The sequence below is a fragment of the Lineus longissimus genome, chromosome 9, assembly GCF_910592395.1.
Source record: "Lineus longissimus chromosome 9, tnLinLong1.2, whole genome shotgun sequence".
NCBI lineage: Eukaryota > Metazoa > Nemertea > Pilidiophora > Heteronemertea > Lineidae > Lineus > Lineus longissimus.
The window spans coordinates 41,422-69,410 of record NC_088316.1 but is presented as its reverse complement, the minus strand read 5'-3'; the positions used below and the strand labels follow the sequence as shown (position 1 = coordinate 69,410).

Genomic DNA, 27,989 nt, shown 5'->3' with positions numbered 1-27,989 from the left:
TAGCGATGCGTCGACTTCACAATCCATCCCAAACGGTTATGGATTTACAAATTGCTCCTACTTTAGTTGAATCATGATATCTCTTAATAATCCTTCTACGATATATCATTTTTTAGCTGCTGAGTTGTTTTTCACATGCTGATAAGTACATGTACATATACATGTATTGTGACAGGATTCTCAACCAATCTCCCGGGAAAGATTTTTTCAAATTCGATCAGGATGGCGAGATGTTTGTGGATAACATGGAGAGGAGAGCAACAGACTTAAAGAATAGTGTGCTAAATCTTTGTCCGCTTGCACCGACCCCGGACTATGATGGCAAGTTCCTCCCGAAAGAATGGTAGGAAACACATGTACAACACGACGTTCAAACTGTAATTACCCTGCACCAAAGACGTTGTCAACCAGGCCACACTCACAACCAGAGGGTCTGCTGTTCCGTAGGAATAATACTGGATGATATAGACACACCAGGCGATCACGTTCGGACCGATGAAGGTCAGAAAGTTGATTGTCAAGGCGATCAGGTTGACGAGACAGCGGCTTTCAGCTCTTCTCGTCTTGTGGCCTGTCTGGCTATTAGTCTTTACACTGTCTCTGTTAATTCAATAAGAAAGCCAATTAAGAACGTTCTTTATTCAACTTTTGTTAACCAACAAACTTCGCCCATTACATTTACAGGGGAAAAGTATTCTGGTTCATCATTTGGTTTGCTTAGGCCCGAACCGCAAGCACGGTAAAAAGCCCGTCAGTGTAGTCGAGTGAACGAAAAACAGCACTTAAGTTTTGAGGAGGCAGCCGAGTCAGTCGCTAGAGTAGATGTGTATGCATCCTTTAAGGTTGACTCAAAGGAGTTACCTACAGGACATTTCCCCTATCTATTACCTTGATCGCTGTATACCAATGATTAGTAAAATGCCGCTCAGCATTATAATGAAGGAAGGGAGGGTATGAACGACTTGTACTTCAAGCTGGAAGAAGGCGATCAACCACCGGGGCATCTTTGTAAGATCATACACACACACCTTGATCGGAGAGAAGAAAAGAGACTCAGATAGTTTGAGACCTTTACACATCTCAGTCATAGCAGAGCAACATATAATTTCTGACTTTGCATTATTGAGATGACAACTTAGATAACTGTACAGGAAGCAAACTATATGCACCACATAAATTTTATTCCCAGCGAGTACAAAAGAGCACCGTGTACACACCTTCATTGGACTGTTGTCATCCACGACCTCATGTGTGATCGGTCCTATGGTCCACATGATTAACGATGTTGCAAAAATACCAAGGAGAGCCACCCTCCTTCTCCCGCGAGTGATCAGAGTCGATCGTTTCAATGGCTTCCACACCACAATACACTTTTCGAGAGCAAATGTGGTGATGATAAGGGTCGAATTATGGTAGCTTACGAACCAAATGTACCTGAAATAAAATAATAGTGTCTTTGGACTATCCTTCATTGGATTATTCAGGTCATGAAGGAAACGGGCTGTTGATGAGAACCTTTAGATAATTCGGACCCTACCTCAGTGTCTTGCAGGTAAAATCAGACAAAGTCAAAATGGGGAGGAACACTTCCCCATTCGTAGCGAAGTACAGTCCCTGCGCGGTCCATTCAGGCAAACCAGAGGTAAGAAGGCAACCGGTGTCAGAAACCGCCAACCAGAACAGGTACCAAGTCCAACCGTCCTCCTTATTTCTCCGCCTGTAGAAAACTACTGCTGAAAATACGTTTCCGACGAGGCCAAACGTTATTAGTGCCCCAATGACGTAGGCACGGAAATAGCCGATGAAGAGGTCGAGAACATTCGGGGAGCTTCCGGGTATTTCCGTAACAAGATCGGCTGTGTACGGATAATTGAATGCTGTTGTAATGGAATGTTGCGGGGCATCCATGTTGACTTTCTGTCTTCAGTGTATGTTTGATATTCCTTCCACTGGGTGGCATCAGACAGGTTCCATCGTTTTCTACATATCTCAAAATGCGTTGCCGTCGTCTACAGAGAAATTTCCGTTTCAGCTGATGTTGAGTCGTCCAAAGTGAACCTTTGCTTTACCCTCTCACGAATACTGAATGAAATTTTCTTGGAGAATATCTAAAATCATAAGACCTGCACTCAGCTGAATAACTCTAAGACTTGAAAACGAATTTTCTGCAAACAGCTCCGTGCCATTCGCTCAAGATACACAACATATGATATTATAACGATTATGTTACGCGCCACTTCACGAATCTTAAAAAACATTTCCTCATACTCAAAATTTGGATCAAGTTCATTACAACAAAAGTCTGTTTCAACTGTCAATTTGTTGGGTACGACAAAGATGTTATTGCCCGCGGCCTGGTTTGTTATTTGAGTCTCAGTTCTATGTGCTAAAAAAGTATAAACTACAGTATAACGTCTGCGTGAGAAGTTGCACTGAATGAAAATGATGATGTCTTTACGAAAGCTTCATCTAACTGATTGAATGTATAACTAGATGTTTGTCAAATTCGTTGGTGATGAGATGGTTCTGAAAACTCACGAAATGACACAAAGCCCCCCCCCCCCCCCAACCCCCCCCCCCCCCCCGGCCTTCTTGAATAACCACCGGCATATATCAAATGGCCACTGCGTTCCTCTATGACATAAATTCTCCGTCAATTTGGAAAGAAACAACTAAACATTGCTGGTCAATATGGTCAATATACGAATTAAACCCAATCGAATAAGCCATCAGATCTCACAAGATGATACCACATTGTCTATTAGATTTGTTTCGGTATCTTTCTGACATACACCGGATCATTAATAAGGAAACCAAATAGATGCCGTCACAACCTGGACAAAACCAGCGCATCCCGAAGCACCACCGTCAACCAAGACAATAATCGTCAAATGAAGCCATCAATGTCAGCCACGTGACCAGTTGTCTTCCATGGTCCCATTTACGACATGTCGTAATAAGATTGTCGTAAAACTCCTCCCTAAGCCCTTGTTATGGCAAATGGGTTTAGTGCGGTGGAAGCGGATGTAAAGTTAATGCTATTTGCTGGATTTCTTTTAAGCTGAGCATGGTGTGGCAGGGGAATGCCAGTGTTAGAGGGAACTGTTGAGCTGATTAACTCATGAATTGGCGATTCTTAAAGCCACTGCCAGGAAAATAATTATAATTATTGTGTTCGATAAACTGTTTAGAGCATCTCTGTCAATAAAGCTAACTAAATCAAAGAAAAAAGTGAGTTAGTCTCATCAGCTTCATTGCAATTTATTTGATGAACCTGTTGGTATATTGCACGGGCGGCAAGAACTGTTGGTATATTGCACGGGCGGCAAGAACTGTTGGTATATTGCACGGGCGGCAAGAACTGTTGGTATATTGCACGGGCGGCAAGAACTGTTGGTATATTGCACGGGCGGCAAGAACTGTTGGTATATTGCACGGGCGGCAAGAACTGTTGGTATATTGCACGGGCGGCAAGAACTGTTGGTATATTGCACGGGCGGCAAGAACTGTTGGTTTCATGAGCATGGTGAGGTTGTTGTTATTTGTTTATAGGAATAAAAACATTATTTTACACTTTAAACCATGAGCTAAAAAACATTCGTCAAATTGAAAAGTGAAAGTGACACATATTTTAACTTTGAGCAACTTTCTGAATCTGCTATTATGTGACTACATTGAACAACTTCGACCGTTATATGAAAGGTTGGGTTATATCGGGAAGCCTTCAATTGGCACCTTGGTCCTAATGCCCCATGACGGTCTGTAAGTATTGGTGACATTTAAGATAAAGAAGTGGTTCCAGTCGGTTCTTCATATGGCTTGATAGTTGGGTCAGTCATTCAGCTCACTTCAACACACCCGAGTGAAAGACCTTGGGTATGTTGACACACCCAGCAATGACTGCAGCAAAATAAGTGCCTACGACTTCTGGCCTCCCTGTCTCGTCCCCCCGGCCTTGTCTCTACTCGACCACAGATAACTTGAAATCTTATGAATGGCATTACAATTACTGGGTTGACACGTTGATTACTGGTGGGAATTGATACACCTGCCTGCCAATTGCATTTATCAGACCTGCGACGAGACAGAGCAGGTCTGTATGGTAGAAACGGGGCTAAGAGGCGAGGGTCAATAATCAAACTCACCTCATCATGCTGGTCACCGATTTCTCAGACTGGTCATTTCATAAAACACTAAGGAATCAGCAGTTCAGCGACAATAGCAACCAATCCTCTCACGTTGATTTGATTGCACCGTTCGCCATATCTGGGAGAGTTGTTGGAGCACAGTCACAAGTGTCACCCGAGTATAATCGAAAACTTCTAGGTTACGTTATCTGGTCATATGCGTGCTATCATTCATCAGTCGATCACATGCTACCCACAAGTGCATCAGACATGACGTTTTAATGCGTTACCGAAATACATCAAGCATGTCAGCGGGCATCCCTCGTGTCGATGGATGCGATGGACATCCAATAGCCGCCACTGTAATTTGATTTGTTCACCCCTAATTTCGTAGCGGTCAGTTTTTGTTACGGCAAGCACTTATCATAACAGATAGAAACAGTCTGCAATGTTTCGATAAATGATTGAACCTCCCTTAATCCTTGGAGTTGTGCCGTTCACCATGGAAGCAAAATAAGGCTATCCCCTGAGGTTTACTAGTACCACATAACTATTTCTAACTAGGTCTAGCACATAGCTCGACTGTGTCCATAGGCAGGATAATATCACATACTGCATTGGGAGTATATTGTGGAGAATTGAATTATTGTTTTGTGTATGTGTTATTAGGGATGGCCGAAAGGGGATGTTAAATAAACAAGGCAGATCCAGCTTGTTCAAGAATCGGCTTGACATCTGTAATGCAATTCATACGCCATCGACAGAGTTGTTGTTTTTGTCGATCGCAGGTTTCATGAAAGGTGCACGGTCACACGTTGTTAGTGCGCGTCTATAGACAGAGGTACTAAGGTTTCATGAAAGGTGCACGGTCACACGTTGTTAGTGCGCGTCTATAGACAGAGGTACTAAGGTTTCATGAAAGGTGCACGGTCACACGTTGTTAGTGCGCGTCTATAGACAGAGGTACTATAGTTAGGCTAAAGAAATCTTGACTTCTAATCTCGCGGATTAAGTAATTACTTTAAATAGAAGAGCTTACTGCAATTAGACCTGCGTCACTGACGTAATGTTACATGGAGAAAAAACAATGCTATACCAGCATATTCCATTTCTAGAGTGTGGAGTGTACAATCTTAAGCATTAGCGTGCCCGTGACATCAGGCTAAAGGCCCCGAATCACAAAACCTTATACTATAATATGCTATGTATTTGATTATGGACTTGGGATGCGCACCACTGATGTTACAGAATTCACGCCTCATTAGCCCTTGCTCATGATTCGCTCAATAATAAAGGCCAGTTCGCCATTAACCATCCTAAACAATACGATTGGAATTGTGCTACAGGGACACCGAGGGAGAAAATCTGCATAGATTTGCATATCCTCTTCAATTAAGTTTAAGTAGTTCCTCTTAGGCCAAATGAAATCAATCCTTAGATTAGTGTCAGTCAACGTGGCCCAGAACAATATTTTACCTATTATCTTGCAAAATATCCAGGTTGTAATATCTAAGAGCTGAATGCATTTAGTGGTCTGATTATTCAGACACCAGAGTCCATTCATTTTCATTTAGAGTGGGAAGATATCGCATTCTTCCTAATTCATCGTCTAACTAAGTCACGTATGGAAATTGACGCAATGCGTGCGTCTCTCGTGTGATTTGAGTCACAAACTTATCTTTTGTTGTTAGAAACCAGAACAGCCGTGTCTGAAGTGATTTACATGCAATATGTGGTTCTTTGACCCTTGAGGCGCTTCTCAAGGACACTTTGTGCATTAGAATGTTTAAAAGACTGTTTTAATCATGAATAAACAAAACAAAACTGGACACTTTTATCGGCAGCTTTTCTTTCTATTTGCAGGCTTACTCGATGGATTGTTACTTTCGTCAATATTGGACGGACAAGAGGCTGCGATTCAAAGGCCCTAAAAGGTCTCTTCCTGTTCATATCAGCATCCTGAAGAGGATTTGGAAACCTGACACATTCTTCCAAAATGGCCGCGGCTCTTACCTTCATATGATAACAACACCTAATAAGTTGTTACGGATCAATGAAGATGGCCAAATTTTATACTCAATGAGGTGGGTAATGAATTTTTCAATGCGAAAGCCAGTTCCAACTCCATTCATCAAATCAAATTTACTAGAAACGGTACATCTGGCTTCATTGCAGACAAACCAATTTTTGCGCCACCTACCCAAGCTAGACCTTCGATGCGGGTTCTGTCAAGTCCACATGACTACTTCAGCTAAAGAAAAACTACTTTTCTTCCCTCCCGAGGTTGATGTCAGTTTCTAATTCTGTTTCAGACTGACAATCAAAGCCAGCTGTCCTATGTATTTGGAGTATTTTCCAATAGATAACCAGGTCTGTCCGCTTATATTTGGTAGCTGTAAGTATGTTTTTGATATCGCTGTTTTTGATATATTTTGATATTCTTTATTAACAGTTTTTGTGAAAAGCATTGCATCGGAGCTTGTATTCGTGTTCAGTAAAATTTTGACAGTCACTGGCTCTCGTTCCATGCTCATTTGCACAGGACACCAGTTTATGTAACCCTCATTCAGATTATGATTACATATCTCATCTAGGAATAATGATGTTAATTATTTCCCTTTATTTTCTAGATGCATATAATAGAAATGATGTTGTGTATGAATGGAGACATTCCAATCGGAGTTCCGTCGAAATTTCAAGGGACATGCGTTTGTCACAGTTTGATCTCACAGACTATCCTCAGCAGAACTTCACCATAGTCACAGAAAAAGGTAGGATCACCTTAAGTTCTTATTGGCAACGTTTAAAGAATATTAGAAATGCCAATGCTAATACTTGTGGCTGATATTGGTTGATTAGGATGGACCGTGTACCATTTGATCATGCTGATTCAGACTGGATAAGTCCCAATACGAATGAATTGAACGGGTGTGTTTTGGGTGACAGGGGATTATTTCAATTATCAAACAGACAAAATACAGTTACCGTAATTGAAAAAAAGGCAAAGGCAAGGCTTAGGAAATATTATTGCACTGGTCGTCAATGGTCTAAGACCTTCTGGAAAAGGTCTGGTGTTTTTTCTTAAAGCAAATGTATGGGCTTGGTCAAAAGACTGAAGTGCACCCGGTGTGTGAAGAGGTAGGGTTAGAGTCTGTGGCTGTTCTGTCCGGAATTCATCACGCCCACCAGTTGGCCATGAACACCACAAAACTCTCATCATTAATGTGCGGCGAGATGAAACGCTTGAGAACAAACATGACCAATTGGCCGTAATGTCTGGCCGGTATCGCTACTACGTGTCACATAAAATGTCTTACCTTCGATTGTTTATAGGTGCTTTGTTTCATTGTAAGTCATGATCGTAAAAAAGAATTTCATCACCGGCGTATTGCTTAAACGATCAAAATATTTCGTTAAACCTCACCCAGTGAGAAGCAAGCTATTAACAATCAATAGAAGGTCATGTTTTTTTTACACACAGTATACAAGTATATCGGTGAGAAAACCAAAGGCTGCCATTGGTGGCTGACACAAAATTAATGGCCGGGACGAGGTAATAGACCAAAACATCATGATGACGGTGTCTCGGGTAGCATACATAACAAATGCTGTGAAATGTGTGATTCAGGAATGATTGGTGAGGTGTTGTTTTCCATGGTACAGTGGTGCGGGGACGAGCACGATGATACACTAGATGTTACTAAAGGGTTTCTTCATTAGTGCGTCTGGCTCGCCTCATCAACCAAGAACAGATTACATTTTTAGGCGTTGGTCCAGTTGATACGTTAAGTCATTGTCGACTAATATCTTTTTATCTTATTTATTATGATCGAAATGCAGGTACTAGATACTAAAAAGTATACACAGATTTGATTTCAGGAACATTTCATACTTTTGCACAAGTTATTTTAGATCAAGCGGTGAAATGATATAAAGATGTTTTCGTAACATTCACAAATTTAATCCAGATTTGTCACAACCTCAATTAGGCCAAACCTACAACGAGGAATCGAAGATGATTAGGATTGTCGTTGTCGCCATGATAACATTTTGACCACCGAGATTTGTCATGTGATGAACTGAGATTCAGCCTTGTGATAGAAATGCAAGCGGACAACTCACTTCCTTTCATACAAGAAAGTGTGACAATTCTCTGTTGTGTTTGCGGTACTATCGCTGTAAGCACGAACCGTCCGAGCCGAGTCAATCATTACCCCAATCTCCCCTAGCATTAGCCCACTAATCAAATAGGGCGCTTATCAGGGATAATTCAATTGTATTGATGGGAATGCTGCTGGTTATGGAATGCTGTCTGTATCAATGAACATGATATGGCATCACCCCATGCCACGCAAGGAAAGTATCAAATTAGTTGATATTCATGGTGAAAACCAGCGTCCGCCCACTTGTCATTTCAGTTGCCAAGTGAATATTGCACTCATAAAAAGGAACGTATAGGAAATCTCACATAGCTTCCAACATCTGAGCCTATCTGTCCCTCCCGTAAACTGCAGCCTGACCTCCGCAATGTTTGATGTGTCTTCTAGTAGACGCTAGCGTGGAATGTGAATTGTATATGTTGCCACGAATGTCCGACAGCCAGCCTCACAGTGACACAGTCGACATGACAGTAAAATACTCTGGTTCCCTGCTTCCGTCTTTACATTTTGGCATTTATCTTTAACAGCGAATCTATCCCCGACATACAGCAACACAATAGTTGAATCGTAAGTTGCATCGGCTTCGCTTGCACTGGACTGCCGCGGCGCAGTTCCGTCTTTTGTTCACGGGACATCCTCTTGTACACCTGATGGGGATTCTTTCCGAGAGGCAGCGGTTCTTACTTCTCATACAGTCTGTTACTGTACACGTCTGCCGATGCGTGGCCGATGCCTCGTCAAGTAGTAGGACCACCACGAGGATCGTGGATGCGAGGAGAAGGCACTGGAAATAGAAGTTGGAATCGACGGCATTGGTTCTTGATTCAGGAAGTGAAATTTGATAGGAATGGACCTAAAACTCGAGACGCTGAAATGAGCACCATTCCAGCTTTGTGGGAACTATGACCTGAAGCCGGTTGTGGTCATGTTGACAGCATTACAATCCATCCAGTCGTTGACCCATAACGACCCAACATTCGAAAAAGGGTACTCATATGAGTAACATTGGATTGAGCCTGCCCCATGTCCAGTTGAAGAAAGGAAGGGGGAATGGAATCTACCCAATTTTAGAAACACGCTGTTATCAAAATATGTACATGTATTGATAAACTTTTGCGCCTTTATAATTGGTTTCACTGATTGAAATCACAGAGTGTTTTTTGATCATTATAAACAAAACAATATCCCAACAAAAACATATTAATCAATAAAACGGGTGAGTATCGACCGTATTGTCTCATAGTCTGCCATCATTCAAACATATTGGAATCATGACGCCTTAGCATTCATGGCTTAGAGACGACAGAGATGACTTCATGTCAACTTTTGTTGATATCCTTCGTCATATTAGCCATTCCTGTGATAATAGTGTCTGGCAATAGCCTGTCGTCAGTCCAAACATTTGTTGAAGTTAAACTCAAGTTGGCTCACTTACAGAACTTTATCAAAGTTCTTTATTTACTGAGGAAGAGTGCTGTACAGTGTGCCGTTTTCTGCCACGTTTACAAACCGTGCACAGGCTTTGCTTTGACAGACGATATTTCGGTGTGTCACCTCATGATGTTTTGTGACATGAAATCTAATAAGTACTGGTTTAAGCGAACGGAATGCTTAAATCAGGAGGCAAAGGTGATGACAACAAGACATAAACATCACACTCAGGATAATGTAAGTCATTTCAAAGCTTGGCTATATAGTTTAATAACAACTGTGGTAGAGGTGTCATCCGATTTCACGTGTGTAGAGTAAGGCAAGTAAGACAAAGACCTGCCTTGATTTCACATGCGTAGAGAAAGGCAAGTAAGACAAAGACCTGCCTTGATTTCACATGCGTAGAGTAAGGCAAGTAAGACAGAGACCTGCCTTGATTTCACATGCGTAGAGTAAGGCAATGAAGACAAAGACCTGCCTTGATTTCACATGCGTAGAGTAAGGCAATGAAGACAAAGACCTGCCTTGATTTCACATGCGTAGAGTAAGGCAAGTAAGACAAAGACCTGCCTTGATTTCACATGCGTAGAGAAAGGCAAGTAAGACAAAGACCTGCCTTGATTTCACATGCGTGGAGTAAGGCAAGTAAGACAAAGACCTGCCTTGATTTCACATGCGTAGAGAAAGGCAAGTAAGACAAAGACCTGCCTTGATTTCACATGCGTAGAGTAAGGCAATGAAGACAAAGACCTGCCTTGATTTCACGTGCGTGGAGTAAGGCAAGTAAGACAAAGACCTGCCTTGATTTCACATGCGTAGAGTAAGGCAAGTAAGACAAAGACCTGCCTTGATTTCACATGCGTAGAGTAAGGCAAGTAAGACAAAGACCTGCCTTGATTTCACATGCGTAGAGTAAGGCAAGTAAGACAAAGACCTGCCCGGATTTCACATGCGTGAAGTAAGTTATCTTTTCGAATAAATGGAATTAGACACCTAAGTACATGTACTCAGAAAGTGGTTTGGTGATAAGGTTCAAAGTACAATTAAAATAGTTTTTTCATCATCGCCATTGTTTGAAACATTTTAACTTATTCAGGCCTGTTCATTTAGCGAGGATGCAGACTGTTCGTTTCTGATGAAGAGGTCAAATTGAAAAGGAAGCAATCAAAACTAAACGTTGACTTGGTTTTTAGCCATTTGTATTCTCTTAACTGGTATGGAGGCGGTTTCTTTCAAACACGCTCGGATCATTTATGGAGAGCATCGGTTGTACTGCAAGGAAGCGTTGCCCGGTTATTCATTGAAGTTGTCAGCGTGAAAGAATTGAAAACGGTTCAGAAATTCTCTCTGATACAGTTTGAAATGACATATGGGAAAAAGTATGTATATAGTGGTCATTACAATGAGTTCGTATTTATTAGTCCGGTGGTTATTGGTGGTGCTGCATACAGGATACGGTATCACTTTATCTATGTTTTCAATTTTCATTCTGGTAAACTCCTCTTATTGACCAAACTATCGATACGAAAGCATTCGAAGGACGATTACCCGGCGGGCTTGATATTTAACGATAAGAAAGTTATCCATCTATATCATCTTGGAGGAGGACAATTCCAAATCAGTTTCTACAACTTGAGTATTCGTGTGAAAGTAAGTACCTGTGAAGAACCAGAGCGGGAATAATATACTGGCGTATTTAGCATTTCAACAAAATCACCCTGGGCAGTTTTGGGCTTCAGATCCCGGGCATCATATCATATACGTTCTATTACCGAACTGGTGATAACAGCTTCCTCACAGTTAAGTCATAGGAGTACATTACGTGACCTACGAATTGTGACCGACGATTTTTAGGGCAAGTAAGTGCTTACGTGATTTCATCACCTCGGCTGAATAGGGCAAGTAAGTGCTTACGTGATTTCATCACCTCGGCTGAATAGGGCAAGTAAGTGCTCACGTGATTTCATCACCTCGGCTGAATAGTGTTTAGAATCGGAAGGTTAAGAACTGTATGCGGCTCACCAGACGGAAGTTATTGCAATGCAACATTTTATCAAAACAGACGAGTTCAGAATATTTAATACTTAGTAGGCCTCTTATGTTTTTTATCCGAGGACGCAGACTCACATAAGCGCATTCATAAAATGCAATCCCTGTCATTGGCATGGTCACTTGCTTTCGATGATGTAGATGCATGTACGCATTCTGTTTCTTGTGCAGGGAAAGCCAAGTGGTCGCACTCACATCAGTTTTATTCATGTAGCCACGGTACCACAGACTATCTGGCAAAGACGTGGACTCATTTGCCTACGCCCCGGGGTTGCTACTGTAGGCGGTAAGGTAGCCATTCTAACGGCGGTGAGTAATAAGTTTGATTGTTTGTTGCAGTAAATACATTCTCCGACAAAATCCAGGTCAGATCCCAGTTATGTCGACTAAATGTAATGGTCAACAATTCTGTTATTCCTCTACCCTCGGCTCTGACTGGTGACCGGTGGAGCAACAAGGCCATGAGTGGAACCAACATCCAGTCGTGTACCATAGATAATCACGCTAATAACACAATCTCGCTGTTCCCCGAGCCTCGGAGGGAGACTCCAAAGGACTACATGGCCATTCACTGCTTGCCGTCGCCGATTTTGTTATGAAACTTTAGAGATGTGTTAACTAGTGGCCTCACGAGATTTTATTTGAAAATTTACTTCTACGCTGTAACTATTGCTTAACATTTGAATTGCACCTTATACTATGCATTGATCCTGACTAGATGTGTATCAATTGTACATCTAACAAGATACACCACATAACTTCTGGGTTTGAGGTTTGACCTCGTTTTCAAGGTGATAGAGGTCAAACTGCGTAAACCGGCAGTTATTGTTTCTGCACCACATGCTCTGCAACTTCTCACGGTTGGAAAGTAACACATGCTTGGTTAGTTCTCATGACGAGTGACACATGATTTTCAATTTTGAGCTTGTTTTAATTCTGTCTTCAGCGGAATATGATAGTTATGACATTTCAAAGTCCAGGGACATGGACCAACAATGTTATGAAACCAAAACACATCAGTAAGTCGCACTGGAACGACAGACGCGACGATTGTGCTGTTTCACCCATTTGGATGAAGGATGAGCGAAGGATTATTCTTATCCTACAGAAGCGTACACAGTTTGGGGTGTACATGATGTTTCTCAGTGAAACCAATCGAGTGGACTCGGTCGTTGAGCTTGAAACTACTGGAATACGTTATCCATTATTACCAAAGTTGCATCAAACATACCTTGCGTTAGGTTTTGCCAGAGTTGAAGGATGTTTCAAATTGTTAGTTCAAAGCACGGCGAGGCGGACGAAAGGTTTAATATTGTACAACATAAGCTTGGAAGACAGAGATCTTTAATATGACCCTGAGCATGGTAAAGCATTTGGTTTGAGGGATACCGACCAGAACCGGTCCTGAACTACGCCCGTTCAATTCTCCAGGACTGCACGCATTCTTACCTTATGCATCATTCGAGACTTATAATTCCTTTTTCACCCAGAAAACGTTGTCCCTTTGTAGAACGAATGGTCAGGTATACCCGCGTATCCTCGCTGTTATGATAAACCATGGTCAGATCGATCAGATATACCCGCGTATCCTCGCTGTTATGATAAACCATGGTCAGATCGATCAGATGGTATACCCGCGTATCCTTACTGTTATGATAAACCATGGTCAGATCTATCAGATATGCCCGCGTATCCTTACTGTTATGATAAACCATGGTCAGATCGATCAGATATGCCCGCGTATCCTTACTGTTATGATAAACCATGGTCAGATCGATCAGATGGTATACCCGCGTATCCTTACTGTTATGATAAACCATGGTCAGATCTATCAGATATGCCCGCGTATCCTTACTGTTATGATAAACCATGGTCAGATCTATCAGATATCGAGTGATCTTAGATATTAGATAATTAACCAACTTGACCTTGTCTTCTGCGCGGTTATCGAATAATTGGTCAATTATTAGCATAGTGATAAGAGGTCTTTAATAACTATGCCAACTGTTGTTGTAACATTACATTTATTAGATAATACATGGAATCGTATCCTCTCTCTAGTGAACAGTTATTCCATTCCTGAAGAGCCACGATCAAGCTAAGGGTGTCCTCGACTGTAAGAACCCTGTGGTATAAATCAGTGAAACTGTTTTCACAGGATTTTAAAGATATCTGATAATGTCAGCCAACTATTAAAATTGGCCTCATCATTATCAGAGAGTAATTGAAACTGCACCAATGTCACTCTCATGGTACCTTCACTAGTAAGATACAGCACCTCTCACGACTGCCCTAAATTCCCATCTAAAACAACGAATGGTTCAGTGCAATGCGAAGTGTCTCTCAATACACGCCTCTAAAGGGTTAGGACATTTGAATTAAACGAGACGTATACGACATTACCCTGGATGCCATATTTTAGCGGAATTGTGATGAATTTAATAACAGTTAATTGAAAGGGGGAAGCGCTGTTAATGACTGTGCTTTAAGGTTATTGAGATACTTAAGGTTGCTTTTAAGTTTAATGATGTGGCGAGACTGGCCGGGAGATCCGTTCAAAAAGGGTAGCTTGAGAAATCTTGAGAAAGAAAAATGGTAGCCAGCAACCGTGCTGTCTTAGATCCCTTTGACACCATATGATAAATGGATTGCCATTATACCATTGGCGACAATAACAACGCTCCATTATTTATCACAAAAAGTCATAACAAAAGCAGTAGCCATCCCTCTTGTAATAATTGAAAGGGATCACCTTCCGCTGTTCCCTTTGGACAATATCAATATCAATATCCACATATTGGCTTTTTGGTGATGAACATTATTGGGAGCTTTGAGCCTTTAGGTCTTATTTCGATTGAACAGACTGAGAACGCGGGAACCATGAAGGTCCCAAAAGACAAGAAAGCATCGAGGGAATCATCTATCTTGGTTTTGGAAATGTGATATTATTCGACGAAGATATACCTTTTGGGGCTAAGTTTCCGTGATCTCACTCTGAACTCCTAGGTTGGTCATTTTTACGGAGAAGCTGATTGTGCTTTTACAACGGCTGCGGCCGTAAGTTACCCATTCATTGTCCTTCTTCCAGATGAAATAAAAAGCGGACCTGGTACGGCACGAAGTTTCACGGAACGCTTCGAGCCAACGGCAGATTACGCAGATGACAGGCACCCACCTTAATCATTTCAAAATGTCTTTATCTCGATAATGCGAGTGCAGTTCAAGCTGACCAGACATAGATGACAGGCACACTCTTTAACCACCTAACTATCTCTATTTCTAGGTGACTACTCGATAATGCGAGTGCAGTTCAAGCTGACCAGACATAGATGACAGGCACACTCTTTAACCACCTAACTATCTCTATTTCTAGGTGACTACTCGATAATGCGAGTGCAGTTCAACTTGACCAGACATAGATGATAGGCACACTCTTTAACCACCTAACTATCTCTATTTCTAGGTGAATACTCGATAATGCGAGTGCAGTTCAAGCTGACCAGACATAGATGACAGGCACACTCTTTAACTACACGCATCTCTATTTCTAGGTGAATACTCGATAATGCGAGTGCAGTTCAAGCTGACCAGACATAGATGACAGGCACACTCTTTAACCACCTAACTATCTCTATTTCTAGGTGAATACTCGATAATGCGAGTGCAGTTCAAGCTGACCAGACATAGATGACAGGCACACTCTTTAACCACCTAACTATCTCTATTTCTAGGTGAATACTCGATAATGCGAGTGCAGTTCAACTTGACCAGACATAGATGACAGGCACACTCTTTAACCACCTAACTATCTCTATTTCTAGGTGAATACTCGATAATGCGAGTGCAGTTCAAGCTGACCAGACACATGGGCTACTTCCTCATCCAAGTGTACGTGCCTTGTATCCTCATCGTGGTGCTGTCATGGGTGTCTTTCTGGCTGAACAGGGAGGCGACCGCTGACAGGATCGGACTGGGTAATTATATCAACAAATTCAAGAAAGAGAACAACTCAACAAATCCTGTATAACGACGCTATCTAACTTGATCAAATTCAACACAAGTGTCCTTCTGAAACAATGCGGCCGACCAGATATTTGAAATGGGCTGACTCGTCGAGGCCTTTGTCCTGGCATATTGCAATCATAGTACACGTATATGAGTTGCACAAACAATGACCACCGGACCATGTAGGGCTTTGGCCCTCTATCCGAAAGTGTTCGTATATGACAGGACCAGTGTGTTCAAGCGCAAATACTAGTATTCATTCTTTTTCTCAATGAAAGTGTTAATGGTGAGTGAATTATCTCTCGAATCGTGCTGCTGGAGAAAGATACATGAATTGGTGTTTGATACCAAAGGTAATATGCGTTTTGAATTCGATGCTAAGTGGATTGGAAGTTGATTAACAAGGAAATCAATATCTTAGTGACCATGTTGTTGTTCACGGTATAACGAGTAGAGAACGTTGCTGTTTTTTCCTCGCAGGGATCACCACTGTGCTCACCCTGACCACGCTTCAGATGGACAGCAGACAAAATCTACCCAAAGTAGCTTACGCCACAGCGCTTGATTGGTTCGTGGTCATGTGTTTCGTCTTCATTATTGCATCCATGTTTGAGTTTGCCGGTGTCCACTACTTTACTAAGGTAAGTAGACGTGTTTTGCACCAAACCAATACTGTTCCTGGCAAGGCTCAGCACTGTGCTGACCCTAACCACCCTACAAGTCGACAGCAGGCAAAATCTAACGCCACAGTCCTCGATTGGTTCGTGGTCATCAACTTTAGCTTTAGTATAGCATCCGTGTTTGCTAGGGTCCTCACTTTTGCCAAGTTTGGTTTACATGTTATTTTCATAACTTTCTGGACCAAGTAAAATCATCATTGGCGCACAACTCTGTTATCAGAATATCGTCACGGTGAAGGAGTTTGATTTTAGTCCAGATATGTTCAATTTATATCATTTTCTCATCACATTCACGTACTAAGTATTGTCTATCCGAAAGGTGTTCTTACATTGACATTTCATTGGGTGTTACAGCTTCATGAAGTCAAAAATACGATAAGGTTGAATATGCCTGCATTGCCTTGTTTGAGGTGACTAGCTACATGTACTGCCTTGGTTTTGGCGGATGGTTACTGCTTGTACACGCGAACCTTGTTGGGCAAAGGCAAAGGCGAAGTGCGTAATGTTATTGTCGTCAGCCGCAGATCAAGACTATCTGATCTTACAAATTGTTTTTCCTTCCAAAAGGTTGGCTATGGTGAGATGCCCCATTGTGTGTCAGACTCGGAGGACAGCGAGGAAGAAGAGGAGGCCGAGGTTCTCTGTAATCAGGTGAGTATTGATATGTGCCGGTAAATATCAAAACACCGCAACGATTTGTCTACTAATGCCCAGTATATCACTAACAATCCGACATGTTCAATATTTCACTAAGATTTATGAGGATAATCCAACACGTCCAAGTATTCAAGATTCAACCACGCAATTGATCCAACATGCTTAAAAGATATTTCACAGCCATCTCAGCCACGCAATACCATGCATGGACGATTTGACCAAAATACCACACACTATTCGGCAGTTCATATCCGTAAACTGTAGGTCAACCACTTATACATAGGAGCGACCACACAAACGTGTGTTCACCCTGCCCTCCAGCCAAGATCTAACATTGAATCATGTATTACGTTACGTGTACGCACACAATGCGGCCAACAGATTGTTTAAAATGGACTCGTCGAGGCATTAATTACCCGTGCATTTGCAAAGGTAAATGAGTTACGCAAACAATGAGAGTATTGACTGGAACGCCCATACAAAGGACTTCGGGTCCCAGTCCTACAGTTTACGTAGTGCATTGCCGCAGATGTAAAGCTCCTCTCTACTGGTCCTTGTTCTCCTCTTTCAGAACTCCATGCACTACTACCACGGTCACAATCACACTTCCAACAACTACTCGGAACAAAAGAAGTTCAAAAACAATACAAACGCTGAAACTGAACAAATACATTTCAGACAAAAACGCTCAGTGTGGTACGACTTATTTCACTGCCTTCAAGGCAATCAGAAATATCGGAATTTGATAATCAAATCGCGGCGACGGCAAGGTGTCGTGAACAGTGTGAGCTTGATAGACCGGGTTTCTCGGGTTCTCTTCCCGCTGGCATTCGGTGCCTTGAATGTGGCTTACTGGGTTGCCTACACCAAGTCGGACCCGCGCATCGAAGGTGGAGCGACTGATCTTCACTTTATGCAATGACGAAGTGCCGACGTTTCTTACCCTTGGGACAATGGGATGATCATCATGTGTGCAGGCCTCGTGGCGGCTGTTGGACTCGTGTTTTGGCTGATTCTTCTGGTGGACACCGGGAAACGCCGATGAGATAACCGAATAGAGCAATATCAGAACGCCACCAAACACAAAGTACGGAACTGAAATATTGAGAGAGTAAACCCAGTAGGCCTATAAACTCTGTCATTCTTTGTACTAACCGAACACAACCACTGGTTTGCATGGTGTCCGCGCTACTCATCTCGTATATTTGAATGATTCTTCTGCAAAGACAGCAGGAAACGCCACTGCGATGATTCGAGTCTTAGGAGTAGTGGTGCCAGAACGATACACAGCGAACATTACAAAGATCAGGGCAAATCGGGAGGTAATCTATAGGATTTCTTGTCAATGCCAAGTGGAATCTGCTCCACTGCTTGGAATGTTGGATGGTCGCGGGAACAGCCATGTTCATTGCCTCCTCAGAAGACAACATATATGTGTAGCACGCTATCAACATTTTTGCATCTTTCATTGGTAGGCCTGTGGCAAGCTAAAAGAGGTAGAGCCTCTGTGCCGAGGATGTCAGAGCCACCAGAGCAACAGCCACTAATAACGCCATCTCACACGGATGAACTGCACGGGATACCGGTACAAGGTTGCCAATGCAATTACCACCTCCTTTTACTCAAAAGGCAAATGCATTTCTGGTGGTTTCCCTCACTTGATATAAAGGTGGCTTGCAGGAGGATATTCTCATAATGTTCAGAGCAGTTCAGTCATAAAGGCACAATGCAGACGTTAGAAAGTTGACGCTACTTAACACAGCGGATGTGAGCAGGTTTTTCAAATGTGTTTATTGATTGACAGCAGCCTGGCATGCTGTAGGCAGACTAAGCTCATGATAATGTAAAATATCATGACGTTGTTGCTTCTTTGGTGAAGGATGTTGGACGGTCATTGCGCGTAGTATGTCCTTAGAAATTGAAAGAAGGATCAAATGTTCCCCGGTCACAGGAAGAGACCTTGATGCCATAGGACTCGAAATGGCCACTGATTGTTGGCCACACAATTGGTGAGACCAGCTGGTTTCAAGGATAGTGGCATTTAGTTATTGCCAGTGCGTGTCTTGCCTCCATTTCGGATAGAGAGAACTCGGCCAAAGTATGCGCCTAGCGAACTCTCCTTTTCTAATAATGGTGTTTTAACTCGGGGATATAACAGTCTTGCCAACTTCCAACTAATAAATGCAATTTTGTGCATTTAATTGTGTGTAAACCTATTGTAGACAGTGATGGTTATGATGTACATGGGATGTATATACTGTAGAATACTTGTGTGCAGACTGACTTTCATTAGGTCTTTTTGAACATTGCATCGCTATGATATTACGACAGCATAATCATTCCAGCTAGACAAGTTTGGAATGTGTTCTTCCATACAGTGTTAATGGACAACAGCTGAATCATTTAGATGCATTACTTTGTTAGTGTTTGACTCGAAGACTATTCAGTTGTTATAGGCTGCGTCTGTGCAGTAACAGTACTGCAATCTAGAGCAGGAAGACTCGAATCTATTCAGTTGTTATAGGCTGCGTCTGTGCAGTGACCAGTACTGCAATCTAGAGCAGGAAGACTCGACGACTATTCAGTTGTTATAGGCTGCGTCTGTGCAGTAACAGTACTGCAATCTAGAGCAGGAAGACTCGAATCTATTCAGTTGTTATAGGCTGCGTCTGTGCAGTAACAGTACTGCAATCTAGAGCAGGAAGACTCGAAGACTATTCAGTTGTTATAGGCTGCGTCTGTGCAGTAACAGTACTGCAATCTAGAGCAGGAAGACTCGAATCTATTCAGTTGTTATAGGCTGCGTCTGTGCAGTAACAGTACTGCAATCTAGAGCAGGAAGACTCGAAGACTATTCAGTTGTTATAGGCTGCGTCTCATTTTCTCGACAAATCTGCCTTTAATTATATCACCGATACGAAAGGTCCGTTATTCGTGCTGTGCAGGTCATGGCCAACAAAAGGTTTACTATCAGGGGCCAAGAGTCCAATCGGTGGTCAACAGATGACTGACATGAATGATAAGCACAGGTTAAGTTCGAATGGGCCTGCATGGTTTGATTGAAAGTTCCCATTGACCTTGATAGTAGACTTCCATACATATCAACAACATCATAAAGTGAACACCTGGTTTCTGCCTTAAGTCTCTTTTGAAGTCAATCTCTCTACATGCAAGTACAAAATGTATAGTTTCAGTTTTTCATCGAGATTTTTACGAATAAACCATGTGTGATTTTCGAAAAACGGCTGTTCTTTCTAGCTTTATCTTTGCTTCCCGGTATTACAAATTACCTCAGATAAAAACTGTGAAGCTGATCAAACTCCCACTTCCACATAGCGATAAAAACCCTATAAGACTATCGTTTACGTCGTAGATTAGGTAGAGAAAGTAGAATGTCGCGTTTAAGGAATTGATACCGAACTGGAGGTAAAATAGTTGTCTCACCAAACACTACCGCGAGGTTGGAGCTAAAATGTAGGCCAAACAGTGGCAAGAGGTAAGATATTTGGGGGGGGGGGGTTATGACAACTCTATCCAAGCGGTGTTTCGTGAGGCAATACGGACAGTCAAGACTCGCTCATATTTGAGACGGGAGTAAGACAGTCACAGCCAGTTGAGTGTTGATCCTTGATCCTTGAACCAAACATCGGACCAAGACAAAATCATATTTCAGACGTAAAATATTGTTGTCAAATTAATTGCCAACAATTGGCCTCAGTGTGTACATGTGCACTGATGCACTGACAGTCACATAATGAGTGCAATTAAGTTTAACATGTGCGTTTTGTTCTTTTAAATAGCCCCAATTGAGGTAATCATGGTTCGTATCGAGCACAACCATGGTCAGACGCCATCTGCCATGATGTATGTTAAACCAAATCTATTGATTGTTGTGTTGGGCCATTATGAACAAGAATGGCCCTGTAAGTATTATATGGTGTAGATACGAGTGTGTAAACGGTGAGCAGTTAACAGTGCACAGCGTTATTTTCGGTTCACTCTCGGTGTCGATCAAGGCTCTATATTTCTATCTGTTCTGTGGTGCATTGGATTATTTCTGTGATACGCTGATTAATTTTCGACACATCAAGGCCAGTGACCTTCTCCTCTTTGACATTTCGAGACATTTGAAGTTTTGCCGGTGGTGCAGCCGGAAATGTGAGCCTTCCAGGTCTGCTGTCACAGCGCCGGGTCACAGTGCCTCCCTTCAGGGGTTGACGTTTTACTGACACTGGAACTGCACCTTCAAGAAGATGCCCCCTATCGAGCAGCAGATGAACCGGAAGCACAAGGAACCCTTGGTGCTGTGGTATGGGAAGCGAGGAGAGTTGTTGGTCATCGATCCTTGTCACCCAGATGGCGAGGTGAAGACAGAAGACGGTAGGTATAACAATGAGACATGAGAGGCATTCTCGTTTATTTTTTGTACTCTCAGTTGGCTAAGATAAGCTGGGGCCAGATAACGTAAAGTATTTCGAAAATCTCTGTGTGCCCTTGTCGGCAACGTACCTCGATTGCAGACCAACAGTTCTTTGCATCACTTATTTAGTATTTCCATGGCGAAAAATGAAAGAGAGAGATACACATTTCTTCTCTATCATGCTCAGCAACAAATTGTTTGTAGGTTGGCTACATGTTTCATGTTCTTTGTATTTGTTATGAGTAGCATCTGCTTTTTGCTGTGAAAAGCAATTATTTCTGACATTTACCTTGATGTTCGAGGCGCGCATAGCGTATGATGTTTGGCCTGCTCTGCTATGCTTCATACCTTTCGGTACATGTACTTCCACTGAGGAATCAAAAGCACTTTACATCAATTTTCAAAGCATCAAACTTGTTAATATGTAGGTCTATCGTAATTTGTTAGTCGTTTTGTAACAATTTCATATCCGTATAAACTGTCATGTTATTGCGGTGGATTCACATACACCGCGCATGAATGACCCATAATTGTCAGTGTTGTACATGTATGTGTAAAATCGATTACGTATATGGCACTTCTAAATCATTAGAAGGGAAATTCCACTTGTCACAGCTGGTAAGTCATTTTATTGTCAATTGTTTTGTCCGCATTGGCGCGAGCTCTGGTTGGATTGAAAACACTAGTTCAAAAGTTGGTGATGAATTGTTCATTATCATACTTTCTCCATTGCATTTCAAGCTATGGCTCTTCAGGCGGATAATATACGGTCTTGCTTGGATTTATTATGATGATAAAGATTTCATCATCTTGGAGTGAATCCGCATGATTTTACCCTTTTGAACTATATCATATCTGGTCCACTTTCAGAGCTAGATGGAGAGGAAGAACCCCAGTCGTTGGAGTACCAGTTCGCGTCCACAACCACATGTCATGGCCTCGCGAGAATTGCCGAGAGTGAGCGTAAGCCCCGGCGCCTGTTTTGGGTGCTGGTGGTCACCATGGCTTTCAGCCTGGCGGCTTGGCAGATCTCGCTGCGGTTTGTGAACTTCTTCAGCTTCCCGACGAATACAGATATATCGAGGGTCTATGAGATGGAGAAGAAGTTCCCTGCCGTTACAATCTGTAATTATAACACGTGAGTAAGCTAACCGCGCCACCAGCAGCAGAACTGGTCATTACGATGGTCAAAGTCGGGACTGGAATGATTTCATTTTCAAATCACATAGGCCTACATGTCGTGTACGTTTCAAACTATATTCGGATATATTATTTATTGTAGGTACTCAAAGTGTATAAACTTAGTTTTTATAAATAGGCTTTGGATAGTTAGTAATACCAAAATATCATGAACCCAAAACACCATTGAACACCACTTGTGTTTCTCTTTTTAGCTTTCTCAAATCTAAACTGACAGACGACGACTACAAACTGCTCAACTCGGCGGAGGAACTGTCTCACTTCTATGACATCTCAAGCAGTAGTTTAAAAGGTGAGTGTCACTTTTGCAGACATTGTCAAAGTGCGTGTCATGCCTCGTCAAAGCCTTCTTTCCTTTGCCATACGTTATGATATGCTGTTTATGTTTATGAATTGAAATTGAAATCGAATAAGTTTCTGTGTTATCAACTTAACAGAGATCATGTATAAAGACTTAGAGAAGAAGTATCCTGGTGGCGGTGATGTTGGACAGATGATCAGTCAGAAAGGATGGACGTTACAAGATGGATCCACTCTGATATCGTGTACATTTAGAGGAAAACCATGCGACCTGTCGGTGGGTGTCTTAAATACAGATTCACGTTTTATTGAAAAACCTTTCATCTATCTTTTGATTTAAATGATAAACGATCGACACATTACACTCATAATATTACTAACAACAGAGTAAAGGAACATGTTTGAAAAAGGCTGCATCTTCAAAAATGCTATCCATGCGAGTGTTTTTTGAGTATTGAGCCAGCAGTCAGTCCCATAATGACGCGCCCGAGAAATGAACGCCGCCGCCCTGTTTATAAGCCCGCTGCTCTAACCACTATGCCACAAATTATCCCATTATAAACAGGACTGATGTTTTCCCGGACTAGCATTACAGTTACAGCGACGTGACCATTGGTCTATGTCTGCCCCTCCTCAGACTAAAGATTATTTTCCAGAGCTGGACTCACAGATTCACTGCTTTCGGTAACTGCTATACATTTAATGGCGATTCTAGTCAAAAACTCACTCAGATCCTGCCGGGTTCTTCCAATGGACTCACAGTGGAACTAGATATACTAAGCGTAAGTATAGAAGGTGACGTGAGGTAAGCCTCTTCCTTCATATTCGGCATCAAGAAATGACTGCTTTTATATTTTGCACTACCTAAGTTATGCTTACCTACCCATCTGCCGCCAGAGCGAGCCACAGTGCAAATTGCGACCAAGGTATTTTAGAATCAGAACTAACCCTTCTATTGCCTGTATATCTACTATAACGTCCTCTTACCTCAGGATGAATACTCAACCGAGGTACCTCAAGCCACTCGGGAGACTGGCGCGAGATTTCTTGTCCACCCCGAGTACGAGCCTCCCTATGCAGTATGGGAGGGTCTCTCAGTTAGCCCTGGCACCCATGCCAATGCCGGCATCAAGGAAAAATATGTAAGTCTGCATGATATAATTTAATATGAACGTTCCATTTTAAATGGATCGGAATGACTGCCTTACCTCTATAGATGTAACTGACGAGGGAAAGAGGCATGATGATATGGCCATTCTAGAGTTCTGCTTTAAGCACTTTATACTGAGCTCGACGTCAAAGCGCTTTCCAGTAGTTACTGTTATGTCTCCATGGAGGCACTGTTGGTTATCAAGAAGCTGACAATATCGTATTTGTATCTGAATTTGAGATGTAGGTACATGCAATAAAGGGCAAGTTGGGCCTCACATTGAACCGACGACCCTTAAAATGTGAATCGGCCCATTAAACAATTGTGTTTGGATGTTTCAAATTAATGTTGTGTTGGTCATTTTGTTCCAGCACACGAACCTTGGGGGACCGTGGGGCGAATGTGACCCTGGTATGAAGGTGTCCTACTCCAAGCAGTATACAAGGTCAGCCTGCGTGATGGAGTGCAAGCGATTCTACATCCTGGAGGAGTGTCACTGTAAGCCCGTCTACCAACTAGGAGAGGGCGCCAACTGCACTCTCCTACAGATGGCGTGTGCGAAGAAGGTTACTCGTAAGTTATGTTATTGCCACTTAATGAAGTGATTGGAGACATAACTCAACGATTCAAAGCTATAAATAGGGAGTGAAGACGGTATATGTGGGGTCTATTATCCAGCCACGTGTCGGGTCGGGACACAGAGCAACGCTGACATTGTAAAAGCCTTCATGTCTGAACCTCGATCTCCTATAATTGATATTTCAGATTCAATCAACGAAAACTTCAATTGGTATTGCAACTGTCCTGTTCCGTGTAACTTCCATGAGTATGATGTGCAACTCTCTTATTCCAAACTGGCCGGATCAAGAGAAACCAAGCATCAAAGAAAACTAGACGAATCCTATATTTCGTAAGTAAGACTCACTCAGGCATTGATTAATCTGGAAGGCAGTCCATCAAGAGTTTCGTCCCTGACACCAGTGTGATAGTTGAAATTCATATACAAGTTACTTGAGCTTTGATCATTGTCTTCTCACAATTTCAGCAAGAACATCGTGGGTATAGGCGTGTATTATGAGGACCTGAGCTTTGATCATATTCAACAGCAAGCGAGCATTGATGCTGGATCTTTCCTCAGTAAGTGGAGTTGACTGATCTCACCAATTAAGAATATCATGTACTGGTTAAAATCCATCCTTTTTCACCAATGCCCACACCTGGAAAGGTAGTGTTATCTTCTCCTAAAGCACTATTTACTGATCAGATCTCACGTGCTCTCTAATTAGTATTTGATCAGTCTGTGACATAGACAGAACCTTGTTTGCAAGCTCACTGTAATTACTTATAGGAAGGACGCTGTTCTGAGCTTAAGTCTGTGGTTTAGTTGCCACACGTCCAGAATCAATGAAAAGGTTCTGACGGTATTGTTCTATCATGGCTGTTTAACTCTAGTTAATGATGGATTCCACTTATGGCTACAATAAATGTTAGGCTGCTCGTTCAATACTGATTCATTTCCTATGCAGGCGACCTCGGGGGTCAAATGGGCCTATTCGTCGGGATGAGTCTGCTGACTATGCTGGAGTTCATCGAGTATTTCATGGCGAGGACCTACATGTCCTTCAAGGGATTCACCAGAGGAAGGATCTCAAAGTCAACCGAGGAATAAGTGCCTAGGACTTGTCTTAATCCATGAATATATAACACACTCTAAAACTGTGTGATATTTCAAAGGAGTAGAGCCCAGGGGCCAGGAAATACCAGATGCGATAATACACCCGCGTAGAAGTTCGAATTTGAACAGAAAGTGCAAAGTGTTTCTACTGAGTCGTACCTGGCTACAGGGGATATTGGTTTAGTTACATCTTTACCAACATGTCGAATAAGCATGAAAAAAATATATTAGCATCGTCGTTTCATCACTGACTGTGTTTTAATAGCATCGTCCCATACTTGCGTTATATGGTCCACTAAATGTGGCTGGAACAGTCAACCGGTATCTAGTCTCACTATCAAAACACAGAACTTACTTAATCCAGTCAACCGGTATCTAGTCTCACTATCAAAACACAGAACTTACTTAATCCAGTCAATTAACATTAATTTAAATTCACGATTATTAGTCAACTGTTAAGATATATTTTGATATTCCTTTTTCGAATTAAAAGAAATAAATATATTCGCATGGTATTTTTCTTTATTTCATCCGATCTCTTCCTGCCACGTTCATGCCGGTCAATAGCCCGTACACGAGTAGCGTAAGTCACCTGGTGTAGATGAAGCCATTGCTGATGTAAGCACTTGTATAATTTGGCTATGATTTCTCCAAAAATGAAGACATAATTCCTTGAAGGAATGATCGCTAGGTATAGGTCGATGATTATAAAACACTATGAACATCTTTGTGACATAAATGACTTGCTTCTGACAGAATCCTTCCTTCTTTTCGGATTGTCAGTTGTCAATTGTATTGTTTAACTTTGTACAATTTGAACAATACCTTATATAGACACACGTTGAAGATAGAAATCAATAAGAGAAATGATGTACCTTGCATGACATGAAGGTGCATGACTGATTCATCATTCCAGTATGCGAGGCCTCACCACAGTGAACACACAGCTGTCACACCGTGTAATCTAAACTAGGCCTACATCATCTTTGCTATATAAAGCAAGTCCATCGGCTTCGATCTGTCCTTGCTACAGAACGTAAACGGAATGCGTTTTTGGCCAAAGGCGAATACCATACGGGGTCAACCAACATGCAAAACGATGTTCGGTATTACTTTTTCCTTCCATGTATAGATTATAGAGGCCCACTACCATTCGCAATATGAAACCTCAAAGTCCCCAATCCTTTAAGATATATTCGTCGTGTGTACACCAAGGCCCCGGCCACATAATGAGTCAGCAAGTTGCGACCCGACAGTCTCGTCGTCAGGGCAGTCCTGCGATAAGTATAAGAGGTCCGACGAGAGTGTCCGCACTATACGATTACATCAGCCAACTAAAACACGTGTCCAGTGTCAAGGTGGGCACTGTCAAAACCAGCTTTCCCTCATTTGCTGCACAGGCACAATGGGAAGAGGCCCGGGAGGCAACATTTTGCTTTCATTCGCTTTAGCAGCCGTCATTAGCACATGAGGAGGATTCTTGTCCGTCTGTGGCTGCTAAGACGTGACCAGCAGGGCTCCGGATGGTAGAAATTGTGATTGAGGATACTTGTCGTTTCGAGAACTTTGCATCCCCGCTATTTCCGAATAAACTTTGATCTTGTTTGCCCAGTTTGAGTAATCCTTTTACTATACATCGTACAGACAGGTATTTTCACGCCAAAGCTCAATGAGGCGGTCTTCACGTGCACGGTTCCAATTGTCTGCCATGATTACTCTAATTTTCGACTGCTACACCGGGATAAATCGATATCAAGTTGATATATAAACCAGTAATCATAAAAGTTTAGACATCCAGTCTATAGGTTGATAGCAAACTTAATACGCAGTGTAGTTGATAGCATCGATATGAAATACATATAATATGAAACGGATAGGATAGGATAAAGCTATGTATATCCAATGAAGAATCACCCGTAAGGGTTTATTTAGATAAAACATTCGTTAATTTACTCTCTGGCGTACATTTCTTTTCCCTGTCAAAACCTCCCCACAGTCTGCCAGGCCGCCAGATCAGTGTGTCAACACCAGCTATGCGACCTGTCATCGAGACAGCGGCAACCAGGAAATTAACGTCTCTTTAACAACAGGAGGCAATAAAGGTGTACAGCTTTGTTTTCTTTTGTTAAACCCTC

The 27,989-nt window shown here is 42.1% G+C and overlaps 3 protein-coding genes across 4 annotated transcripts in view; 2 read left to right on the top strand and 1 right to left on the bottom strand.

Annotated features, from left to right (window-relative positions):
- Positions 1–20,365, top strand: part of LOC135493190 (gamma-aminobutyric acid receptor subunit alpha-5-like) — a 105,539-nt gene extending 85,174 nt beyond the window's left edge. Inside the window, exons 5-11 of the mRNA XM_064780252.1 lie at positions 5,991–6,211; positions 6,440–6,522; positions 6,758–6,898; positions 15,589–15,741; positions 16,253–16,413; positions 17,020–17,103; positions 17,681–20,365. Coding sequence (XP_064636322.1) covers positions 5,991–6,211; positions 6,440–6,522; positions 6,758–6,898; positions 15,589–15,741; positions 16,253–16,413; positions 17,020–17,103; positions 17,681–18,031 — 1,194 coding nt within the window. The 3' untranslated portion in view covers positions 18,032–20,365. The remainder of the gene's footprint in view (positions 1–5,990; positions 6,212–6,439; positions 6,523–6,757; positions 6,899–15,588; positions 15,742–16,252; positions 16,414–17,019; positions 17,104–17,680) is intronic.
- Positions 15–4,191, bottom strand: LOC135493192 (uncharacterized). Its single transcript, XM_064780253.1, has 4 exons — positions 4,146–4,191; positions 1,218–1,434; positions 889–1,028; positions 15–600 (listed from the first exon to the last, which is right to left on the bottom strand). Exons 1-4 carry the CDS (start codon positions 4,151–4,153, stop codon positions 282–284), a joined length of 684 nt encoding a protein of 227 aa, XP_064636323.1. The 5' UTR covers positions 4,154–4,191; the 3' UTR covers positions 15–281.
- Positions 20,366–21,018: 653 nt separating the features above from the next.
- On the top strand, positions 21,019–26,335 carry LOC135493482 (acid-sensing ion channel 5-like). 2 transcript variants are annotated; one of them, XM_064780850.1, is made up of 10 exons: positions 21,019–21,489; positions 22,400–22,667; positions 22,924–23,021; positions 23,167–23,306; positions 23,686–23,811; positions 24,022–24,171; positions 24,551–24,752; positions 24,945–25,089; positions 25,225–25,316; positions 25,706–26,335. In XM_064780850.1, the coding sequence occupies exons 1-10, from the start codon at positions 21,363–21,365 to the stop codon at positions 25,846–25,848; spliced, it is 1,491 nt and encodes a 496-aa protein (XP_064636920.1). In that variant the 5' UTR covers positions 21,019–21,362; the 3' UTR covers positions 25,849–26,335. The 2 variants fall into 2 exon arrangements, with proteins under 2 accessions (XP_064636920.1, XP_064636921.1); XM_064780851.1 differs by lacking the exon at positions 21,019–21,489 and adding an exon at positions 21,830–22,147.
- The last annotated feature ends 1,654 nt before the right edge of the window (positions 26,336–27,989 follow it).

Excerpts from the sequence above, each read along its gene's own strand:
- LOC135493192 (XM_064780253.1), bottom strand. Across the intron at positions 1,029-1,217 it reads ATGACAACAGTCCAATGAAG|GTGTGTGTGTATGATCTTAC; the intron begins GTGTGTACACGG and ends TCTCCGATCAAG. Across the intron at positions 601-888 it reads ATTGGTATACAGCGATCAAG|AGACAGTGTAAAGACTAATA; the intron begins GTAATAGATAGG and ends TTGAATTAACAG.
- LOC135493482 (XM_064780850.1), top strand. The coding sequence starts at position 21,363 with ATGCCCCCTATCGAGCAGCAGATGAACCGGAAGCACAAGGAACCCTTG. Across the intron at positions 23,307-23,685 it reads GAAAACCATGCGACCTGTCG|AGCTGGACTCACAGATTCAC; the intron begins GTGGGTGTCTTA and ends ATTATTTTCCAG. Across the intron at positions 25,090-25,224 it reads CTAGACGAATCCTATATTTC|CAAGAACATCGTGGGTATAG; the intron begins GTAAGTAAGACT and ends TCACAATTTCAG.